This window comes from Centroberyx gerrardi, chromosome 15, assembly GCF_048128805.1.
Source record: "Centroberyx gerrardi isolate f3 chromosome 15, fCenGer3.hap1.cur.20231027, whole genome shotgun sequence".
NCBI classification, from domain to species: domain Eukaryota; kingdom Metazoa; phylum Chordata; class Actinopteri; order Beryciformes; family Berycidae; genus Centroberyx; species Centroberyx gerrardi.
The window spans coordinates 25,217,471-25,239,214 of record NC_136011.1 but is presented as its reverse complement, the minus strand read 5'-3'; the positions used below and the strand labels follow the sequence as shown (position 1 = coordinate 25,239,214).

The window sequence follows — 21,744 nt, the reverse complement described above, 5'->3', positions numbered from 1 at the left end:
GGAAAGAACCCACAAACACACACTCATACACTCACAATTACATACTGTTAGCCTAGCTGTCTCTCTCTCTCTCTCTCTTTCTGGATGTCGTTTGCTCTTTGTAAGTTCGGCGTGTTTGCCAAGTTTGTATAGGTGAGTAGGTGAGAGGGCATCGATGACAGAACGACAAGAGAGGAGAGAGAGAGGTTGTGGAGGAAGTCAGAAAAACTAAAACACTGACAAAAACACTGAGAGAGGCAAAAGAAAACACAAAGAAGAGAGTGAAAATTATAAGAGGAGAGAGAAAGGTTGCAGAGAAAGTCAAAAAGCTTAAAATGCATTTGTAAGAGAAGAAAAAAGGAAGAAGAAGATGATCGGAAAAGTCACAAAGCTTTAAACAGAGAAAGAGCGCGAAGCAAAAAGAGAGAGAAAAGAGAGAATAAAAGACTGAGAGACAGACTAAAGCTTACACAGAGTGAGGTAAATAAGGAGAGATGGGGGTTTGTGTGATAGGTAATGAAGCTGTGTGTGTGTGTGTGTGTGTGTGTGTGTGTGTGTGTGTGTGTGTGTGTGTGGGTGTGTGTTGGGGGGATGGGGGGGACATGGCAGGGCTGTGATGGCCTTGTGTCAGTCACCCTATGGCAGCTCTTTAACCCTGTAATTTACCACATCACTCTCCCCGCACTGATGGGACCACTGCGCCTGCTGACAGCACTGCCTCTGGCGTGTGTGTGTGTGTGTGTGTGTGTGTGTGTGTGTGTGAGAGAGAGAGAGAGAGAGAGAGAGTGTGCATACCTGTGAGAAAGGATTCTTGAGATGTCAAACAAAATCATGTCTCTGAACCTGCCTTCATTTTGGGCCTGTCTCTCTGTTGTTCCAGTGAAGCCCGGGGCTCTCCTGCTTTGGCCAAGCCTCAAGAGGAGCCTCCAAACCTGGACCGAGGCCCTGACACACCCTGGGGTGATCGCCAAATTTCAACCTACTCGCTTATGACCTCACATCCATTGCAACATAACCTGCGCTGTAAGTAGCCCGATCAGATCCCGAGTTGAAGAGTAACATTGTCATTGCCGATGTGTTTTGGCTGAACAAGAGAAAAGCCGCCAGTCGGCGATGCATGAGACCCTCCTGGTTTTGCCTGTATGAGTCCAGGCAGGCCGAAACGACCAGTCGCATGAAATCCTCTTGGCGCTCAGGAAGTGATGTGTTTTGCGTATTAGGAAAACAAGGAAAGGAAGCAGTCCGCGGGGCATTTAGGATTGTAGTAGTTGCAGTGTAGTATGGCAGAGGCAACGCTGCAGGGGTCGGCTTCACCGCCTCCACTGTCAGCCTTCCAGAAAAAAAGATCTGTGGAAAGTCTCCAAGCAAAAAAGCAGAGTGATAAGCAGTGCAATTAAACAAGAATCAATAGTGGCGTTGCCTTTACTCAAAGGAAACACCTCAAGGAGCAGCAAGCCATCAGCACCGATGCAGAGATGACTTCTTTTTTAATGGACAGGTAAAAAAAAATTTTAGGAAAAATTATATTAACCAGTTATTTATTCTGAAATGTTTAGCAGTGTGGATATTGGCTATAGCTACATCAGTTCAGTTACATATATGGATAATTGATTTCTTTACATTGTAAACTTCATTGGCTGTTGCGAAGATCAAACCTGTGACCTTCCAGTTCCAGGACGGTTTCTCAAACCGCCTGGCCATCCTGCCGTCCCAAAACCAATTTGCATCATTGAGGACTAGGGCTAAAATAATTCAGATTATTTTGCTTCATATTGTGATGATTATTAATTTTCACGATTTGATGAACAACATTTCTTTACGGCATGTTTGGCGTCTTCTGTCAACATCTATTGTTTTCAAATGTAGTGAATGTAAATGAAATAAAATGTTTCAGTACTGCTGATATGCCAATATTATTGGATTATTAATTGTGGAAATGAGACTTGAGAATGAGAATTTGCAGCCCTACTGAGTTCCTCTCCCAACTCCAAAAGCCCCTTTTTCCACTAATGGACAATGAAATCTCAAAATTCCACAATAGGTCAATTCACCATTTAAACTTTGTTGCTTTCATTTTCATTGATCAATCAATTAAGTAAGTAGTCTAGTAAATCTATACTGTTCTAATGAGGTAAAATTTTCACTTCATTTTGCTTTTCTAGTATAATTGTGGGGCAGCTGATTGTCCCTCCTGCCACACCGTACGCTTTCCTCTCACCTTGGCCAAGGAGAGTTTTCACCGGGCAAAATCAATGAGGAGATTTCAGATGTCTTTCTCCCACCACCGGCCTCTCTCTTTTTTTTCCTCCTCCTTCTCATCATCATCTCTTCATCTCCCTCTGTATCTTGTCTTCAGGCCCATACAACCTGTTTGGTTCCCCCACTTAAATCAAACACACTCAAGTGCAGCCAAATACATTCCTGTGACATTTCTGAGAGCTTAGCTGAATGGTTTTGTCCTGAAAGCACATGAAATGAGTGTTTTTGTAAAGATGTCCACAGTCAACACATCAGTAAAAGTCATGTGATTCTGATTACGCTGTTCCCAAGCGGGTTGATTTGATATGAGAGGGGACATTATTATTTTATTCATCAGATGATCATTATTAGTCGCAAGTTTGAGGCATGCGGCGTTAACTGAAGATCCCCCTGGATTCACCTGGACCCCCCCCTGCAGCCGGAAACGGTCTGTCCTTATGTGGACTTGGAGTACCTGTAGAACAATTGTTCAATGTTAATTCTGTGAGCTTTACACAAATATTTATTTGAGTTCTGGCAGTTGAGAGAGAGAGAGAGAGAGAAAGATGTGACAGGACTGCAAACTGGATATCTTAGAAAGGCTTCCATTGTTTCTCTCCCTTCTTCTTTCTCTCTGAGAGAACCAGTCTCAAATAAGTATTTACATAAAGCTCTCCCTGTCTCTCTCTGGCACACACGCATATACAAGCACATTCATACAAAGACACTTTATTTTGCTCTTCTTCTTCTGTGCACACACACACACACACACACACACTCTCGCAGTTGGTAACCGCCCAGAGGGGACAGTCAAAGAAGAGCAGAGAGAGAAAGAGAAAGAGACACAGAGAGCAGACAAGGTCGTAGTTCCTGTGGACTGTCTTTGAAAGAGGAGTCGTATGTTTTCCCTCCCCTCCTTTGATGTTAAAGCAGCCTCTTTACCAGTGTAAAGACAGGATACAATAACCTAGACCCCCCCAAGCCCTCTGTACACCCACCACCTCCCACACCCCCCCTCCACCCCCACAAAGCACTGCGGGGGGACAGGTAACCCACAGCAACCCCCAGCCAGAGATTAGAATGAGTGTGGCAGCTGTCCAGGACCTGTGCGACACGCTGCGTGTGTGTTTGTGTCCGTGTTGTGTGCATACATACAGTACATGTGCATGTGTGTGTGTCTGTGCGTTAAGTGCGTCTGTGTCTTAGTGTGTGTATGTCCATGTGTGAGTGTGTATGTTTGTGCATGTGAGTGTATGTGCATGCAAGCGCGTGAGCACATTTAACTGCGCCAGTCTTGTAGATTTTGACAATTTTATGATCTTTGAGACATGACTGTCCGTCATCTCAGTGTGCGTGTATGTTTATGCGTGCATGCATCTTTACATGTGTGTATGTGTGTGTGTGTGAGTGCAGATGTGGTTTGATATGAATGAAAAATGGGTACGTCTACGTTATTTTAAACTAAGTCCATATAGTGGTTAAAGTAATAATCATGCTTGTGTGGGCGTTACCTCAGGTTTGAGAGATGACAGAGTATGCAACTGAGGACTGCCTGTGTATGTGTTTGTATGTATCTTTGTAATGTGTGTGTGTGTGTGTGTGTGTCAGTCAGGGAGCTTGGAGTGTGAAGTTGCTAGATAAACATACTGATGTGTTGGATGTGACAGCGTAGAAGAATGGCAGTCACTGTGAATGGACCCATCTTCAGTTACCATTTACCTAAGCACACACCAACAACACCTCAGCCTAGCCCCCCCCCCCCCCCCCCCCTCTCTCTGTCTGTGTCTGTGTGTGTGTTTCTCTCTCTCTCTCCATCACCTGCCTGGATACCTATGTGGTCACACTGCTCATGAACACACATAGCATTGCCTTTGCCGCACACACACTCACCCATTTGCTCTCTCATTTTCTGTATCTCTGTCAGCCCCCTTGTTTCTTCTATTCTGCCATAAATTCCCTGAGACCCCGACAGCTCCGCAGAACAAGGTCTCAAGAACTTTTAGGCCGGCCGAGCTGGCAATAACTAAATGAAAGATGGCTGAAATGAGGTTTTCCCTCCAAAAGGGCTGACTTCCTATAAAAAAGCTGGTTAGGAGAGGATGAAAGAATCCTCTTATGTCAGTAAACTCGTTACGGCGCTGCTGCCGTGCTGGCCCCAGCGTTTCCATGGCACCCGGCGTTATCTGTGTGTATTTTTGTCGGGACTTGTAGTTTTGGGGGTTGAGTGGCAAAATTAGATTTTTTTTTCCCCCCCCACACCAGCAGGAGCAAAGGGGGAAAGATAAGAGAGAGTCCCCTCTCAGCGTTAACGAGAGAGAGAGGATAGAGAGGAGGAGAGGATCCTTTCCAAGCATTAGCTGGACAGATAGAGAAATGAATGTCCGACACAGCAGTAGAGTCACACCTGTGCTAAACTGAACAGAGATTCTGAAATGGCCTGTGTCTAATGTATACTCCTCTCACATATTCTCACATATTATGCTATGCTGATCTGGGTCCATCCCCTGTAGGAGGTAATTCACACCGAGCCTCGGGAATGTCTTATGGGCTGTCGCTCCATAATGTTTTCAAAAGCAGACCTGATCTGAGTCCTGATCATGACCAGGGTTTATTTTTGCAGGGTTGACTTAATGGAGTTGATGCTTTCACACTGACAATCAAGTAGTAGTGGCAGTAGTAGCACTATTAGTGGTAGTTGCAGCCTTGGTAGAAGTAATACACTGTGATTTTAATACATCTTTGTTTATTATTTGGGACAACACACATTGGTGTTACTTTCCAGCACAGGATATATTAAAAACAACAAATGTTCTGTTAAAATGTATAGTTATTAACATGTGTTGAAAAGTACCACAAAGACAACACACAGATGTGTTAAAAATTATGTCCTTTTTTTTTTTTTTATGATTTATTTATGGGTTTTTCAGGTTTACAAATCAAACAGCATATTTCACAAACAAAACACAGGTACATCTCAATACAACACATGGAGCTTCACAGTTAAAAATGATGTCCTTTTTAAGAGTGTAGTAGTAGTAATAGTAGTAGTGGCACTACTAGTTGTGTCAGTATTACTAGTAGAAGTAATAGGGCTTATAGTAGTGATAGTGGTAGTAGTAGTTTGTAGTGGTGGTATTTGCAGTTTTTATAGCAGTAGTAGTAGTAATGGCAATAGTTGGAGCAGTAGTAGTGGAAGTAGTAGTAGTACTAGTAGTATTGGTACTAATAGCAGTGGTAGTAGGGATGCGCCGATATATCAGCAGACTAATGGTATCGTCCAATATCAGCTTTAAAAAGCAATATCAGTAATAGTCCGATATTATTTTAGCAATAGCAATATTCATAATAGCAGTTGTAGTAGTAGTAGTAGTAGCAGTAATCATAAAAGTAATAGTAGTGGTAACATTGTATTGATCCCACAGTGGGGAATTCCTTTATCACTGCAACGCCACAAGTGGTCCAATACACAGAACAACAAAGTGCAGTGAGGATACTGCTCACACACACAGACAGAGCAAAATACATCAGTAACATACTGTACAGTAAACAACCATCAGTGCTACTGGGAAACCCCACTGAGAGGACGGCTCAGGTACAAATCCCTTGTGTTCATTCCAAAGCCTCATCGCACTAGAAGCAAACAACGGCTTAAACCTCCAGGAACTGAAGTTAACCTACAGTAGTAGAAGAAGAAAGGCTGTGGGAGAGAAGGGAGAATAGCCGGCGACTGTCTTAGACCTGTCCTGTCTTCATTAGCAGACAGTGATGTGTGTGGAATGCTGCCTGCTTTGTCTTGGCTGTCAGCTCCAAAGTGTGTGTCCGTCACTGTGCGCCTGTGATGTGTGACTGTAGGTGCAGGCATCGCCGCCCGTGACCTCGCCTTGATGTCAACCTGAGTTCATGGGTGTGTGTGTGAGTGTGTGTATGGGTATGTCTGTCTTTGTTTTTAAGAGTTTATGCATGCAATGTACATTTATTTCATATTCATACTACTTCTACTACTGCTACTATTACCACTACTACTATTACTGCTACTGTTACACTATTACACCATTATTATTACTTGCATTACTTGCATAGCACCTTTCAGAACATAGTTAAAAAGCCCTCCACAGACAATAGAAATAAATAATAAATGTAAGCCCTTAAAATAAAAAATAAAAATGCCAGGCATGAATTAAAATTACAGGCATGAATTAAAATTACAAAGGAATATAACAGGGAAATAAGTGATTTGAAAGATGACTCTTAATACGTGTGTGTGTGTGTGTGTGTGTGTGTGTGTGCGTGCGCACACACCTACATGCATGCTTTGTTTGACCCTTAGGCCTATTTATGTCAATCTACACACTCGTCTCGTCAAGATATGCATCTGTGCTTGTGTTTGGTCTCCTTTTTTCACTTGTGCTCTCTCTCTCTCTCTCTCTCTCTCTCTCTCTCTCTCTCTCTCTCTCTCTCTCTCTCTCTCTCTCTCTCTCTCTCTCTCTCTCTCTCTCTCTCTCTCTGTGCAGACTCGGGTTACGCTCCTTCGTCAGATGGCGTTCTGCCTGGCTGAGCTACACTTGTGGTCCACCAAGAGCTCACTCCAAGTCAAAGGTAGCACTTATCACCATGTTCAATCTCTCTTTCCCCTCTGTCTCTCTCTGTCTCTCATTCTCCCTCCATCTCTCTTTCTTTCTCTCACTCTGTCTGTTGCTCTCTCTCGCTCTGTTTCTGTCATCACTCACTTTGTTTTCACACCTTCTCTCTATCTTTACTATATCTACTTTTCCAATCTGACTGCACTCTCATTCATCACCTATTCTCCCTCTGTCTTCACTTTCTCTTTACTCACTTCAAATTCTCATGTTGTTGGAAATATGCAATAAAGGCCATATTGATGTCAGTGGATTGCATTATATATGGCATTCTTTGCAGCGTCTTACAACATTTAACATGGATTGTACAGTGTTTGATGTTTAATTGATTAGCATAATCTCTAATCGTGCGTTCAGACCACAAGAAACCGGTCAGTGGGCATCTGTTTATTTTCTAAGACCAATGCTGACCAATGTTAACTAAGGGTGCCACATTTCCACATTTGTTAACGATGGAAAACTGAGCTTTAGGCAACATTGCCCGTCATCAGCCAATTACATTCTGGCTATGTCTTAGTGTACCGCTGAAATGCTCGCTAGTGCTCTTTCCAGAAAACAAACCCTCGAGTTTATCATTGAAGGCACCGGTGTTTGAACAGAAATCAGACTCACACAAGAAAATTCAATCAAAACATGGTTAATAATCACAGTGTCACGCCTCTTCCTCTCCTCAAGGTAAATCCAAGGACCACCAAACAAACCCACAACTGACCTTGATTTCTCTTTATTCACATCAATTAAGTTCAGTTCAGTTCAGTCCAAGTCAAGAAGTTTTACTGACACAATTACTTTGCTCTTGCATTGCCAAAGTGCAAGTACTGAACATATTACCAATACGTCTCAGCCTGAAACACACAACAAGCACGCAAACCCACTTGGCTTATTGTTCCACTGGCTGCATTGTTCTATATTATATAACAGGTTGTTTCGGTCAAGCAATCTGAATAGTGGACGATGCATTTCAGCTGTGTTGATTGTTCCAGTAAAGCACAGCTAGCGGTGCTTATTGCTACATCGACGAATGCTGACTGACTGCCAATCCCTGCCTTGTCGGGCCTGGTGGGCGGGGTCTAAGTTTGACTTGCCTGACACTTTTTGTGCGTTTTGCCCTCCTCGCCACCTATCAGTCCATCTCCTCTGTCAGACGAAAATGCTCTGTTTCTCCATTTTCTTGTTTTCCCCTCCCTTCCATTCTGTCTCGTCTTTCACAGTCTGCTGAGCTTTAGACGAAGATAGTGTCTCTCGGAGGCTGACGTGTGTGTGTGTGTGTGTGTGTGTGTGTCTCTGTGTGTATAAGGTATGACAGGGTGTATATCCTACGTGACGGTGACATATCCTTATTTGTTTGTTTTTTCCCGCTGTGTGTGTTCTGCTATCTTGGAAAACTGTGGATGGATACATCTGAGCGAGGAGGCTTGGTTGGTGAGGTGTGACGCATCCTATCACCACCTTCCTTTCGTCATATACATCCGCTTTAAAAACAGAGTATAGATTCAATAAGGCAACTCACACAAGACAAAATGAATGTAGTATACTGACTATGATAGTACAAAACGAATAGATTTTAGGGTCTTAATGAAAGGATAGCATGCTGTGTATGTGTGTGTGTACAACCTGTGTTTATGTAGGGAATGTTTGCTGAGTATACATACTCTTTTTAAATAAGTAAGGGTGTTCTTTATTAATTTAACCCACAGATTTTCAGTAGAGGTTCAGATTTGAACTGGTGACATACTCATCTTACTTCTCTAACCTTTAGGCTACAGCTAACCAACTGGAATTCTATGAAAACCAAGTGGGTTTTTTTCCACTTTTATGAAAAAATAGCACCATGTGTGTGTTCTTGTTTTTCTTTGTTTGGACCAAATGTCCAAAGATGAGAAAAATCCTCCAAAGTGAGGACATTTTGTTGGATGATTTGATTGGACTAGGGTTAGGACTTGGGTTTAGAGTTAGATTAGGATTAGGTTTAGTTTACTATAGGTTAAGTTTAGGCATGTAGTGGTGTGGGTTATGAGACTTGAGTCTTTGCTTACACAATTTTGAAAGATGCAAAAACGTTTGGTGGAGCAAGAGTAAATATGGGGTGTGTTTCTGTGATACCAGATTACCCATCTCTACTTGGGGGTGACAACAATTTTCTGGTCGCAAAGCATTTGATGCTGCCAAAGGTGAAATACCTGCCTTGACGTCACTGATTGAGGTGCGGCCAGAAGTGCAACACGCGTTCACTATTTAGAAACCATATAACCATTCTTACAGTTTAAAAAACATGATGTAGTGCTGAAAAAGATTAGGGTTAAGACTTAAGGAACGATTGTAGTCAGTGGAAGGTCCTCACAATTATAGGAATGCAGACATTTGTGTGTCTGTGTGTGTTTATGTGTGTATGTTTGTGTGCATACGTGTCCATATGTGTGCACATGTATATGCTTGTGTGTGTGGCTGTGTGCACATAATGTCTGCATGCATGTTAGTTGCTTCTTTATTAGGAATTTCATTAATGACCGCTAGTCTTCTTAGGATCCAGAAATGTGTTTGTGTGTGTGTGAGTGCATGTATCCGTGTGTACACGTGTATATGTGTGTGTGTTTGTATGTGTGTGTGTGTGTGTGTGTGTGTCCGCCATCAGCTCTCCTGTTGTATTAGTGTGACCTGGCCTCAGGAGCAGCAGCAGTAGCAGCAGTAGTGGAGCGATAAAGAAACGATGTGTTGTGAGAATCAGAGCCTGGCTGCATTTGGTTTAGGCCTGCAGGAATAACACGGCAAAAAAAGCTCAGCTCAGCAGTTTGTGTATGTATGTGTGTGTGTGTGTATGTTTGTGTGTGTGTGTGTACCAATATATATGCGTTTGTGTTTGTATGTGCAGCATGTACACGTGCGGGCATGTTATGTGTACGTTAGAGGTGTCATTGTTTTAGTTGTTCTCTGCGTCTGTGCGTCTGCTTGTGTGTGTATATGTGTGTGTATGCTGCAAGCATACTGGATGTGTGTGTGTGTGTGTGTGTGTGTGTGCATGTGTCTGCCTGTGTGTGCGTCCATGTGTATGGTGATTGTGTGTGTATATATGTTGCAAATGTGCGTATGTGTGTATAAAGCGGGGCCTTGTCCCTCGGGTGAGGTGGGTTAAGGCACACTCCTGTCTTTATTAATACCCCTCTGCCCCCTCCATTTTGGTCCAGAGACCCCCCCCCCCTCCACCCTCTCCTCTCTCTCACACACACACACACACACACACCCCACCCCTCCCTCCCTCCCAGGGTCTTATCTTAACCGTGGTGCAGGCAGACGGGACAGGCCACCGGCTGATAGCGATTGTTTATCCCACGGTGCAAAATTGCTGATCTGTCTTCTGCTTTTTCCTGACAGCTAGATGTTCATCTCTCTCTCTCTCTCTCTCTCTCTCTCTCTCTCTCTCTCTCTCTCTCTCTCTCTCTCTCTCTCTCTCTCTCTCTCTCTCTCTCACCCCACAGATACGGATATTGGCACCTATCAGTACTACGATAAAGGAGAGTCAGGTAAATAGTGTTTATATTGGATGTCTGTTTGTGTTTAAGATAAGTTGCTGTTTGCCTTGTTTTTGAATGTATGTGATTTCCTTATATATGAAGAAGGGCCTTTTGCTGCCTCCCGTGCTCACACAAATGTTAAACACACACACACACACACCCACAAACACACACACACACACACACACACAGAGGTTATTAGTGCTAAGCTATATATTTCTATCTTCTACACCCGCTAACACACACATACATGGGCACACAGAGGTTATTAGTACATAGGATTTACACCCTAAAACCTTATATATACTCCCACATACCACACACACACACACACACAGGTTATTAGTCGTCCATGTTTCTATCTCTTACACTCCCTGTGTTCCTGTTGACCTGGGGTCCTGCCACACAGCGATAGGAAAACTAAACTGTTGACTTTCTCCCAGATCACATAGCAAGAGGCCCCATGTAGTCCTGCCTCATGTTGCCCCAGGCCAGAAGGCTTCCCTTACATTGTGTTCAAATCAGGAAGTGCTCAAGTCGCTTCCCCATGGTCCTAGTAGTTTAGGAACGGGATGTTTCTGATGTTGGACTACGGATCGGCCTCCTTCCCTTTATTTATTTGTTTGTTTGTTTGTTTGCTCATTCGACCATCAGTGCAATATTTCAGACACTGCTGATCTGATTTTGATGATGAATGATGAATCTCATCCCTGCAAACTTACAGGTCAAAACTAGGTGACATATGTGTTACTGATTGACTGCATCACTTGTTAGGAATGACATGTTCACTGATGCCTTCTTTTTTAGGGATTTCAGCTTTCAGTTTCAAGTTTAGAGTAGTTTTGTAATATGAATTTTTGTTTCTGTCTTTCTTTCATTCATTTGCTTTGTGGTGAGATGTACTTATAAGCCCCTTGTTTTTGTATTCCACCTATATTTGTAATTTGCATCTCTTCTTTCAGTGGAGTTCACTATGTAATATTAATGCATCGACCTTAGCTTAAGCATTATACAAATCTCCCTCTCTCTCTTCCTGTGCATGTTTCCCTCCATCACTTCTTCTATGTATTTTTCTGTCTCTCTTTCTCTCCATCTCCATGTTTCGTGCCTGTCTCTGTCTATACTGTCTCTCTTTCATTCCTTTTCTTCTCTCTCTGTCTCTTTTTTCTCTCACTGTGTATGTTTTGTTCTCTCGCTCTGTGTACAGTATGTTTCTCTCTCTCTCTCTCTCTCTCTCTCTCTGTCTCTCATCATGGGGTTCTCTCCCTCCTCTCTCATCTGAGAAGCTGCCTTCTCTTTCATTCCAATCTTCAGTGGAGAGACGATGCTCTCGCTCCAAATCCTTTCATTTGGAGGATTACTAAAGTGTGGCTTGATATCAGAGTGGAGGTGGGGGGAGGAGGAGGAGGAGGAGGAGGAGGAGGGGAGAGATGGAGCAGGAGAGCAGAATCGCCGTCTAAATGTATCACAACATTTTCACACAGGGGTGTAACGATATGCTCAGTTCACAATTCGATTGGATATACAAAGATTACAGTAGATTACATTAGATTAGTAGATTACTTTATTTGTTACATGTTTTGTCTGGGCACTGTGGCATTGAACCTTAACAAATACAGAACAAGTGTGCGGATCCTCAGCTAGACTGTGAGAAAATTCAAAACTCAAGGATTTGTCCAATGGAGTTTTGGCTCTTTATACTTGAAGGTCCTCACAGGATAGCATTTAAATGGAAGGCAGTGTTTCGTACTCTGTGTGTGTGTCAGTGCAGTGACTTTGACCCTTACACTCTTACTATTGGTTTCTTGTAATGTCGGCGATCTCAGAATTGAAGCGTATTTCACTGTAGCGCTGGAAGTCACTGTGGATAACAGCATCAGCTGAATAAGCATAATGTAAAGCTAAAGTGCATTTCTCTGAAGATTTTTCATGAATTTGTTTTGCATCATAAGCTGTCAACCATTTAACACACGGAGAAGAAAACAAAAATACATACAACAGTTTAATATATAATAGGGCAGATAGTTACAGTATAATTTGCAGTTATATGTGTGTGTGCTTGTGTGTGTGTATTTGTGTGTGCGTGTGCGTTTGAGTGCACCTACAACGCATTAACACATCTCTGTCCATCTCCACACTGCTCTGAAAGGTTAAATGTCAGTTCCAGATCTCCCCACCAGAGGGAGTCCCAGGCTCATTGGAGCGGCTCTGGGGGTCCCGCAGCCAAACCCCCCCAGCCCTCCCCACCCTGCCCCAGAGCAGGTGCCCATGTCTGGGCCTGTCTGGCCCCTCACTCCCTTATCTGATTAATACTACTAATCCTGGAGGGGGTCCTGCCTGCCGGAGAGGCCCGCTACCAGACAGGCCGCTTTCCTGCTCAGGGCGGCTGGGCCGGGAGGCGAGGGTGTGGGGTACACTCTGTCAAGATGTGGCCTCTTGGAGTTATGGGGCTGTTTGAGCTCCAGGTTCAGTCTGTGATACTCTGTTCTTTATACACACACACATGCAAATACACTAACTAGAATCATTTCTCCCATGCACCATGTTTGCAAACAGACATGCAATTATAATCTGCAACATTTTCATATAGATAAATGTCCATTTTGCTACTCTCTATCCCCAACTGATATAACACAACAGTGATTCAACCTATATCCAGTTCATGAAAGCTTCTACATCTGCTGTTCTATACACCCGGAGTCTGGTAGCTCTTTCCTGGGAAAAATCCTCTGGAGCACAGGAAGTGATGCGTTTTATGTCTCCGGCAGCAGCAACAGCGGTTTGTTTGGAATAAACAGAAGAAGAAGAACTGGGTAGTTAGCATGAGCAGCGATAGCCACCATGGCTGAACAGACAAAGAAAAGAGAAACTCAAACTGCATCAACAGAAAATCCAAGGAAAAAGACGTCGCAGTCCCGCCCACACTGTTTGATTGACAGGTGATCTCTGGAAAGTGCAGTGCAGAAACACCACAGCAATGACAGTTTAGCACCAAAGATGTTGCCAAAAGAAAACAAACAAAACAAATGAGGAACTCAAGGATTTACCACCATATGGCACTTTTGACTCTGTGTGACTGGTTTATAACAACACACATTTGTGTTACAACATGAGTGACATGAATGAGTGAGTTACAGATGCCTGGAGCAGCCAGTGTTGGTGACTGACAGCTCATGAACTAATATGGAGATACGTACCTTAAAACTAGGATTTTAGTTTTGTTTACATTTATATTTTAGGCATTTAGCTGAAGTTTTTAACCAGAGTAACTTACAATAAATGCAACAGAAAAATAAGACTGAATTCCTAGATCAGCAACATTATAAGCAGCCAATAGTAAGGAGGTTAAGGGTCAGAGCCATACAATATTCCTGTGACCTTAGGATGTTCATGTAAGTGCTAGGAATAAAAATAAAAATAAGACCTGTGGAGAGAGGTAGAGGGGGATTTTTTTTTTGGACAGACCAACCCCATTAATCTACAAATTCTGATTTCCTGCTTTTTTTGCTGTTTTTTTTATTTATTTTTTTATTCCAGATTACAACTCTGATTTGTCCTCTTTTTTTTCCAGTCAATCCATTGGAGCATCACTACTACAATGAGAAACTCCATTTCTCTGAAGGTAAGTTCCCAACCTGTGTGTGTGTGTGTGTGTGTGTGTGTGTGTGTGTGTGTGTGTGTGTTTGGGCCCTAATCATCCTACCAGTGGAGGCCATCTACCGGAAATCGCTGCCCTAGTCAGTCAACCGGCCTTCTCTCTCTCTCTCTCTCTCTCTCTCTGTCTCTCTCTCTCCTTCCTTCTCTCTCTCTCCCTCTCCCTCTCCCTCTCTCCTTTTCACCCAGTAGTGGAATACAAACACCCTTATCAGGAGACAAACACTCGTCCCCCTGCCCTCCCTCCCTCCCCCCTCTCTCCCCTGACTCACCCCCCCCCCCCCCACCACCACCACCCTTCCCGTCCTCATTTGCATGCATCTGTTTACCTCCTCGTCCCGCTCGTTCTTAATGGAGAACCCCCGTTCTTAATGGTTCGTTTCAGTACAGATGAAGGACGGAGGCTGGTAAATAAACAGACGGGATAGCGATGGCACCATCTCGAAAACGGCAGACCTTCCTTCCCTTCTTCTCTCCCCGCTGAAGTTCATGTATATGCGTGGGCAGGAGCAGATGCACAAATTCAATTAGCTGTTTTTTTTTCTTCTTCTTTCTTTCTTTCTTTTTTCCCTCTCTCTGTTTAACCACTAGAGATGGAGGGGGGGGAGAGAGGAGGGGAAAAGGGAGGGCTGGGAAATTAAAATGAAGGGGCCTTGGTGTGGCGCGTGTTGAGATATGTGCTGCTAACTGTGAGGTTGCATTTGGGAGATAAGTTGAGAGCGCCAAAAGTGCTCATGATGAAATATTTCCTTCTCCTTGGGGACTGGTTCGCATCTTTTGAAGGGCCATTTTGCTTTCACGAGGATATCTTCACTCTTTTAGTGCACCTACATCAGTCACCACTGTAGTCACCACTGGTGTTCGATAATTATAAATATAAAAATGTACTTCACTACGTCGTTTTAGTTCTTGCGTTACAAGTATGAGTTTTAGACTGGGTTTTTAACGTTTGTGTAAGTGAGTGACATAGCTATGGGTGCTGAGAGCGGCCAATACTGGTGGAGACTGATCATGAACTGAAATGGAGATATGCATCCTAAAATATTGCTTTAATAGTTTGTTTATAATATGAGTGTGGGAATCTGTACAGCCAAGAATCTTGTCAGTCTTTTTTGCTTCTAGTACATAATTGAATAAAGTTGTGTATTGATGCCAAAGACGTGTACTTTTGCCCACGCATTCTGTCCAAAGCAACAATTTCGCAAAAGGCAGGTTAGAGCAGAACGCTTGTGATTGTAAGGTTGACATTTTGAATCCTGGACCAGCCGGGAAATTCAGGTGGGGAAAGTACAAAAAAACACTCAGCAACTTCCGACTGTGGTTTTACTGGGCAGCTCCCAGGGGAAATTTGGTGAAATTTGTGACTGTGTGTATGTGAAGCTGCTGAAAAACAACATGCATGCTCAGTCAAATCTTCCCTGGATGAATAAAGGTTGAAAAAAGACAGTTTCAGCATTGCCTTGTGCCTTGTTTTCCTGCTTCTCTCTGTTCCACCTGACCCTGTTGTCACTCAGCGATGATTTATTCCTCCAGTCGCCCTCATTCATACTTTCCTCAACCCACTCATAAAAACTCGAACCTTTCACACCATCGTGGGTTTCCGGTGCCGGGTATGTCCGAATTCCCATGAATGGCTTTTTATTTTTTTTATTTTTTTTTTCTCATTTTCTCAATGTCTGTGTTTAAAAGTTCGAGTCACATGATCTCCACGATACTTCTCCTGTTTTTTTCCTCCGTAGCTCGAGGCTATTCGTGGACCCCCAGGAACCGCCGTCCGGAGAAGCTCCGCGATTCGCTGAAGGAGTTGGAGGTACCCGCCTCCTCACACACACACACACACACACACACACACACACATATACACAACACACACACACACACAGGCCCTCCCTCCCTCCCTCCTCTTCCTCCCCCTGGGGATTTTCGGAGTTTTCCCTTTCCGAAACGCCCGATTGATTAACAAATAGGGGCATTCTCTCTCTTTTCTTCCTTTCCCTCGCTCTCCCTGTCGTCCTCGCTCTCTCTCTCTCTCTTCTCCCTCTCCTCTCTCATCACCTCTCTTTCGGCCGCGCTCTGTCATCGAGGGGGATATTTGAGGGGATCAGGGGGCTGCAGGCTGCCCCCCCCCACCCCACCCCCTCCTTCCCTCCCTCCCTCTCTTCCTCCTCCTTCCCTTCCTCTCTCCTCGTCTATCCCCATCTTCCTCCGCCTCTTCCCCCCCCCCCCCGCCGCTCTCTCTCTACTTGTGGCAGTACAGACCTAGCTTTGTTTGCTGGGACCTGACTATGGCTGTTTCCACCCCCCCCCCCACCCCCCTCACCCACCTCCCTCCTCTCACCCCTAACCATTGTCTGAAACTAGAAACACCCCCCCCCACCCCTGCTTACCTCCACACCCCACCCTCCTCCTCTTCCTCCCCTCTCTCCTCCCCTCCAATCATCCCAGCTGTGTTTGGAATGTGGCAGGAATGACTGACCCCACTCACACACACTCACACACACACACACACACACACACACACACACACACACACTGACATGCATGCATACACACCTTACCTGCATCCTCTTTCAACTCCCTCCCACCCCTCCTCTCATGCTATCTGACTTCTGTTTGTTTCTCTCTCTCTCTCTCTCTCTCGCTCTCTCTCTCTCTCTCTCTCTCTCATTCAGGAACTGTTGCAGACCAACACATGCGTTCACACCAGATGGAGGAACAAGCATTGCTGCCAGGTACACGCCCTCCTCAGCCCACCACCTACTGTACACACACATACAGTGCACACACACACACACACACACACGTTCCTTTTCAGCTTCAGGTAGTGACCCACGCCAGTCAGAAACTGTAGAAGCTGAACGTGCCTCCCCCGGTCCGCCCAGACCGGGCCACAGATACAGAGCTTCACCGGACTGTAACACCAGTCAAACGTGTATTGTTTTTACTTTTTTTTTTTTTTTTTACATATGTGAACTGCTGAGCAGGCATCCATCTCATTAGTCAAACAATTTCATAATAATAATAAAAATTTGATACTTTATTGATCCCTGTAGAAAAATTCACATTTTGCTTGTCCAAGTGAAATCCAAGTCCACCTAAACTGGTTGACAAAACTAGGGGCAAAATATGAAATTATTGTGCTAACAGAGCTGAAAGTTTGTGGTTTTTAGAAAAATAAAATAAGGTAGATAAAATATTTTGAAAATGAATAGAAGGTCTTGAATGTACTTGATTTTTAAAAATAAAATATAGCAGCCAAACTCATCAGTATGCCTCAGCTCTCTCTGTCCTAGCATCAGCACCCTGTGAGATTTGCATTTATATAGTTGAAGTGTTCAATTTAAAAATGAATGATTTGGCGGTGATTTCTTGACTTGATAAGGGCAAAAAATGAGGCGTCTATGATGTCTAATTTTGACCAAGTCTCTTACCCCAAAACATGGCAATTTTGAATACTTAAATTTCACCAAACAAGTCATTGAAAAGGGCTTGAATTCAATGTCCAGGTCACATGGGAACCCTGATCAATCATTAGATATTAAACTTATTGTTATTGGTATCAAAGTCACATAGGCATTATTCTTAGTTCATCAGGGAGTTAAGGTTCAGCTTACAGTACTCATGGTTAAGGTTAGGGATTAGAGTGTTTGGGAATGAATGTGAATCAGTTGTAACCTCACAAGTATAATTTACACAACTGTGTGTGTGTGTGTGTGTGTGTGTGTGTGTGTGTGATACCTGCAGCTGATGCTGAGCAGTGGCGTCCTGGTGACCCTGACCCTGAATGGACCCCAGCTGGAGAGAGTGTGTGTAGACCGCACACTAGTGGGCCGACTACCAGCCAACACGGTCACTGATGGTTAGTTACACACACACAAACACACACACACACACACACACACACACACACACAGTTTTTTATTCTTTTGAATGTATAGTATTTGTATACAGTACATTGAAAACTTTTCAGACTGTGCACCTGTGTTGGTAACCGTTGTATTAAAGCCATAACCCCCTTGAGGACATTCTTCGCTGTGATTATGGTTACTTTGGTGCTTTCAATGCTAATTAGTGCCACTGCATACCCACCATGCCTGTAATCACAGTAAAGAAAGCTCTCTCGCGTATTGTTGCTATTCCTGCGTAATTAAATTATAATTTATGTGAGACTGAAATATTCCAGACGTTCACCATGGTTTAAGGAGATTGAAGGATACAAAAATTATTGTTTCCTCTACACGGCTTGGCTACCTATTACTGCCCACACACACACACACACACACATACACACACACACACAGACACATTCTCATTCAAATATATTTGTTACATGTTTCAAAACCACAAAATCATCTATCACTCACTTTCTGTCTCACTTTGATTACCCACTATGCTAACACCTGCTCACCACATATCCACCCCCCCCGCACACACACACACACACACACTTAGACACACTTAGACCACTCACCACTCTCATACACACCACTTTGTCACATAAACACACACTCTCTCTCTCTGTCTCTCTGACTCTCACACACATAACAGGTGCCACAGGTGAGCGAGGCGACTCCGGTAGCTAATTGCGGGCAAATCCTTTTGTGCTGTGTGTGTCCAGGGGCCTCCCCTAAGAGCATCCATCAGTGTTTTTCCCTCCATCGCGCTTCCCTCCGGGGAGCGCCGCCCCCTCGCACCGCGCTCCCTCGCTCCGCAGACCTGGCAGGAGAGAATAAGGGCCGTGGACACCGGCCCAAATCTGCTAATTATTTCTTTCTTTCTGTATCAATTATTTGTTCATAACACCGCCCTCCCCGTTTCCGCCCGGGGTCTCCAGACACCTGATAAAGCCCCCGTAGTATGCACACACACACACACATCCACGCATACACACACACACGCGCGTACACACTTGTTCACACATGCATATGTAATCACAGGCACGCTCACTCACAGACACACACACTTTTAAATAGTCGCAGAAACACATTCATCCACTCACATTTACAGGCATACACGCACAGACTGGAACACACACACACACACATACACAATGGCACATACTGAGGTACACACACACCTAGGTACACACACACACCCACTCACCTCCCGCTGTGCTCCATTCAAAGCCTTAGAGGCACTAATTATTAGAGTAATGGTTGTGAGAGGGTGGGTTCCGGGGATTGTGTGTGTGTGTGTGTGTGTGTGTGTGTGTGTGTGGGTCGCTGGGTGGAGGGGTGTAGGTTAGAGGCTGCTCTCACATCTGTCACTTGTTAAATTAGCCTGAGACAATTAGAATAGAGAGCCAGACCAGATCACGCTGTCAAACACATTTACAACATACAATTACTGAGAGAGTTTACAATTACAATTAAAATTAAGTTGTGACTGGCGTTTGTGTGTGTGTGTGTGTCTGTGTGTGTGTGTGTGGTTGTGCGAAATACATGTTGATATTATTATTGTCTGTACATATGTGTTTGTAAACACATACACAGCAAGGTCAGAGCACTTCCACTTCAAACAAATCAAATGTAAAATAAAACTGTAATTCATTTTATAACGACAGAGCCTTCGTTCATTTTCAGTTCTGGAACAGGATGAGACAACTCTCTCAGGCAAAAAGGTTGAATGTTGAAGGAAATCCACTGAATGCGCGGCCTGATACGGTTCATGTATTGTGTATTTGCCTCGCTCAGACAACAAACCGACGGCAGCCGTTTCTGTTTTTGTCTCATGATGTGACAAAACAGGCTTACCGTCCTCTTGTAAACTTTCCGTCCTCAACGCTGGCTACCTTCCTGTTTCCACCATGAGCTCTGATTGCATCATACGGAGCATTAGATTACACATATTTTACACCATCAAAGTATTACCGGCTGCCTTTGGCCGATGGCAGGGCCAAGCAGCACATATGCTCCACGATTAAGCATCCTTAAGTGATTTTTCATAGCCGGTTTCATTTACCCATGTTTTAAATGTGCTTTGCTTAAGCCCATTGGCCTCTTATGTCAACATGCTGCTGAGGAGATGGCATTAAATGGATTTAGAGGACTCTGTGTGTGTGTGTGTGTGTGTGTGTGTGTGTGTGTGTGTGTGTGTGTGTGTGTGTGAGAGAGAGAGAGAGTGTGTGTGTGTGTGTGTGTGTGTGTTAAAGCATGGTTTGTTTTATGCTTATGGGTGTGAATATGTGTGTGTATGTGCACTTGTGCTGGTGTGTGTAATTGTGCATGCATGAAAGCATGGTTGCAGGCTTGCATGTATGAGTGTATTTGTGAGGATCTGTGTGTGTGTGGGTGTGAGTGTGTGTGTGTGTGCGTGGGTGTGTGTGTGTGTGTGCAGAGGAGACATAGGGGTGCAGGGTTGGGTCATGAGGGGTCTGGCCCTTAATCCCAAATCAGCCACCTGGTCCCAGATTGGGTCAGAGCCTGGTTTCATATCCACTCCTTCATTTGGGAATGAATGGGATTAAACCTAATCCCGTTTATAGACACCCATAGAGATCAATACTAAACTGCATTTAACTTGATTTGTCTGTAATCTATTACAAAGACGCTTACTATTGCATTAAACGTTGTTTCGGAAAGCCAAGGCATCGTTAATGGCTGTATTTTGTAATGATTTAAGCCTTGAACCAGTTTTTTTTATTACAAATGCCTTATAATCCAACTTCAATATAGGGACAGAGGGATTGCACTCACTCAATTGACCTGATTTACACCGCTAGTTTTTCTGTATTTTCAAGCAATGTTTCACTTCCCTCATGAATATTTGCATATTAATTTCAAATTGTCACGCAACAGCATGCATTGAAGCGTAATCATACCAATACCCTCACATTTATAAATACACACATGCCACGGTTAATTGCTGGTTAGATTTCTAAATCTGAGGGTGCAGCCTTACTCGTTCGACTCAAAGCGGGATATCTGAGAGACACGTGTAATACCCCCCCCCCCCACCCCCCCACCCCCCATTCCGTTTAATTGGTTTCATAAACAGATTAATTTGAAGGAGAGGGGGGCTTAATTGCTAATCAGTGTTTCCATGCGGCTCCTGAAGAGTTGAACAGGATCAAGTGTGTTCTTCCACCGCAAAAAAAGGCCTTGGAGCCTACAGTACACTGAGAGGAGGGGAGGAGAGAGAGAGGAGGAGAGGAAAGAGATATAAAGAAGTGGGGAAGGGGAGAGGAAAGGAGAAGAGAGGGAAAGGAAAAGGTACGGAGAGGAGAGGGGAGGAGAGGAGGAAGAGCAGGAAAGGAAAGCAGCAGAAGAGATAGAAAGTATTGGGAAAGGACCTGATGGGAAGAGGAGAGGGGAAGAAAGGGTGGGGCGAGTAGAGGAGAAAAAAGTAAAAGGTGAGGAGAGGGACAGAGAGAAAAAGAGAGAATGGGAGAGGAGATGAGAAAACTGAACTTCTCTCCTCCTACTCCAAACACATTGGAACAGAACAGCATAGAGGAGGATAAGTCGAGGGTCAGAGTAGGAAACCTCAGAATCAGAATCACCTCGTGAACTCATACGTATCACCAAGTATCTTTCCATCCAACTCTCAAGCGAATTTTGAGCAAACAATACACACTCAAATAAAATGTGAATTAGGTGTGTTGAATCAGCTGCATTGGAATGAATAAATAGACTTCCTGAGCACAGAACTACATCAGAAAACACACATGCATGAAAAAAATTGTGTCACTCAAAAATTGATTAGTATTGGGCAAGTAGTCGCTGTTC

General features: G+C 43.9%; 1 protein-coding gene across 1 annotated transcript in view; it reads left to right on the top strand.

Annotated features, from left to right (window-relative positions):
* Positions 1-893: 893 nt before the first annotated feature.
* wdpcp (WD repeat containing planar cell polarity effector) overlaps positions 894-21,744 on the top strand; it is a 62,606-nt gene continuing 41,755 nt past the window's right edge. The window contains exons 1-7 of the mRNA XM_071905324.2: positions 894-1,002; positions 6,729-6,813; positions 10,328-10,372; positions 13,935-13,985; positions 15,757-15,827; positions 16,690-16,749; positions 17,762-17,876. Of these exons, the coding sequence (XP_071761425.2) occupies positions 6,753-6,813; positions 10,328-10,372; positions 13,935-13,985; positions 15,757-15,827; positions 16,690-16,749; positions 17,762-17,876 (403 nt within the window). The 5' untranslated portion in view covers positions 894-1,002; positions 6,729-6,752. The remainder of the gene's footprint in view (positions 1,003-6,728; positions 6,814-10,327; positions 10,373-13,934; positions 13,986-15,756; positions 15,828-16,689; positions 16,750-17,761; positions 17,877-21,744) is intronic.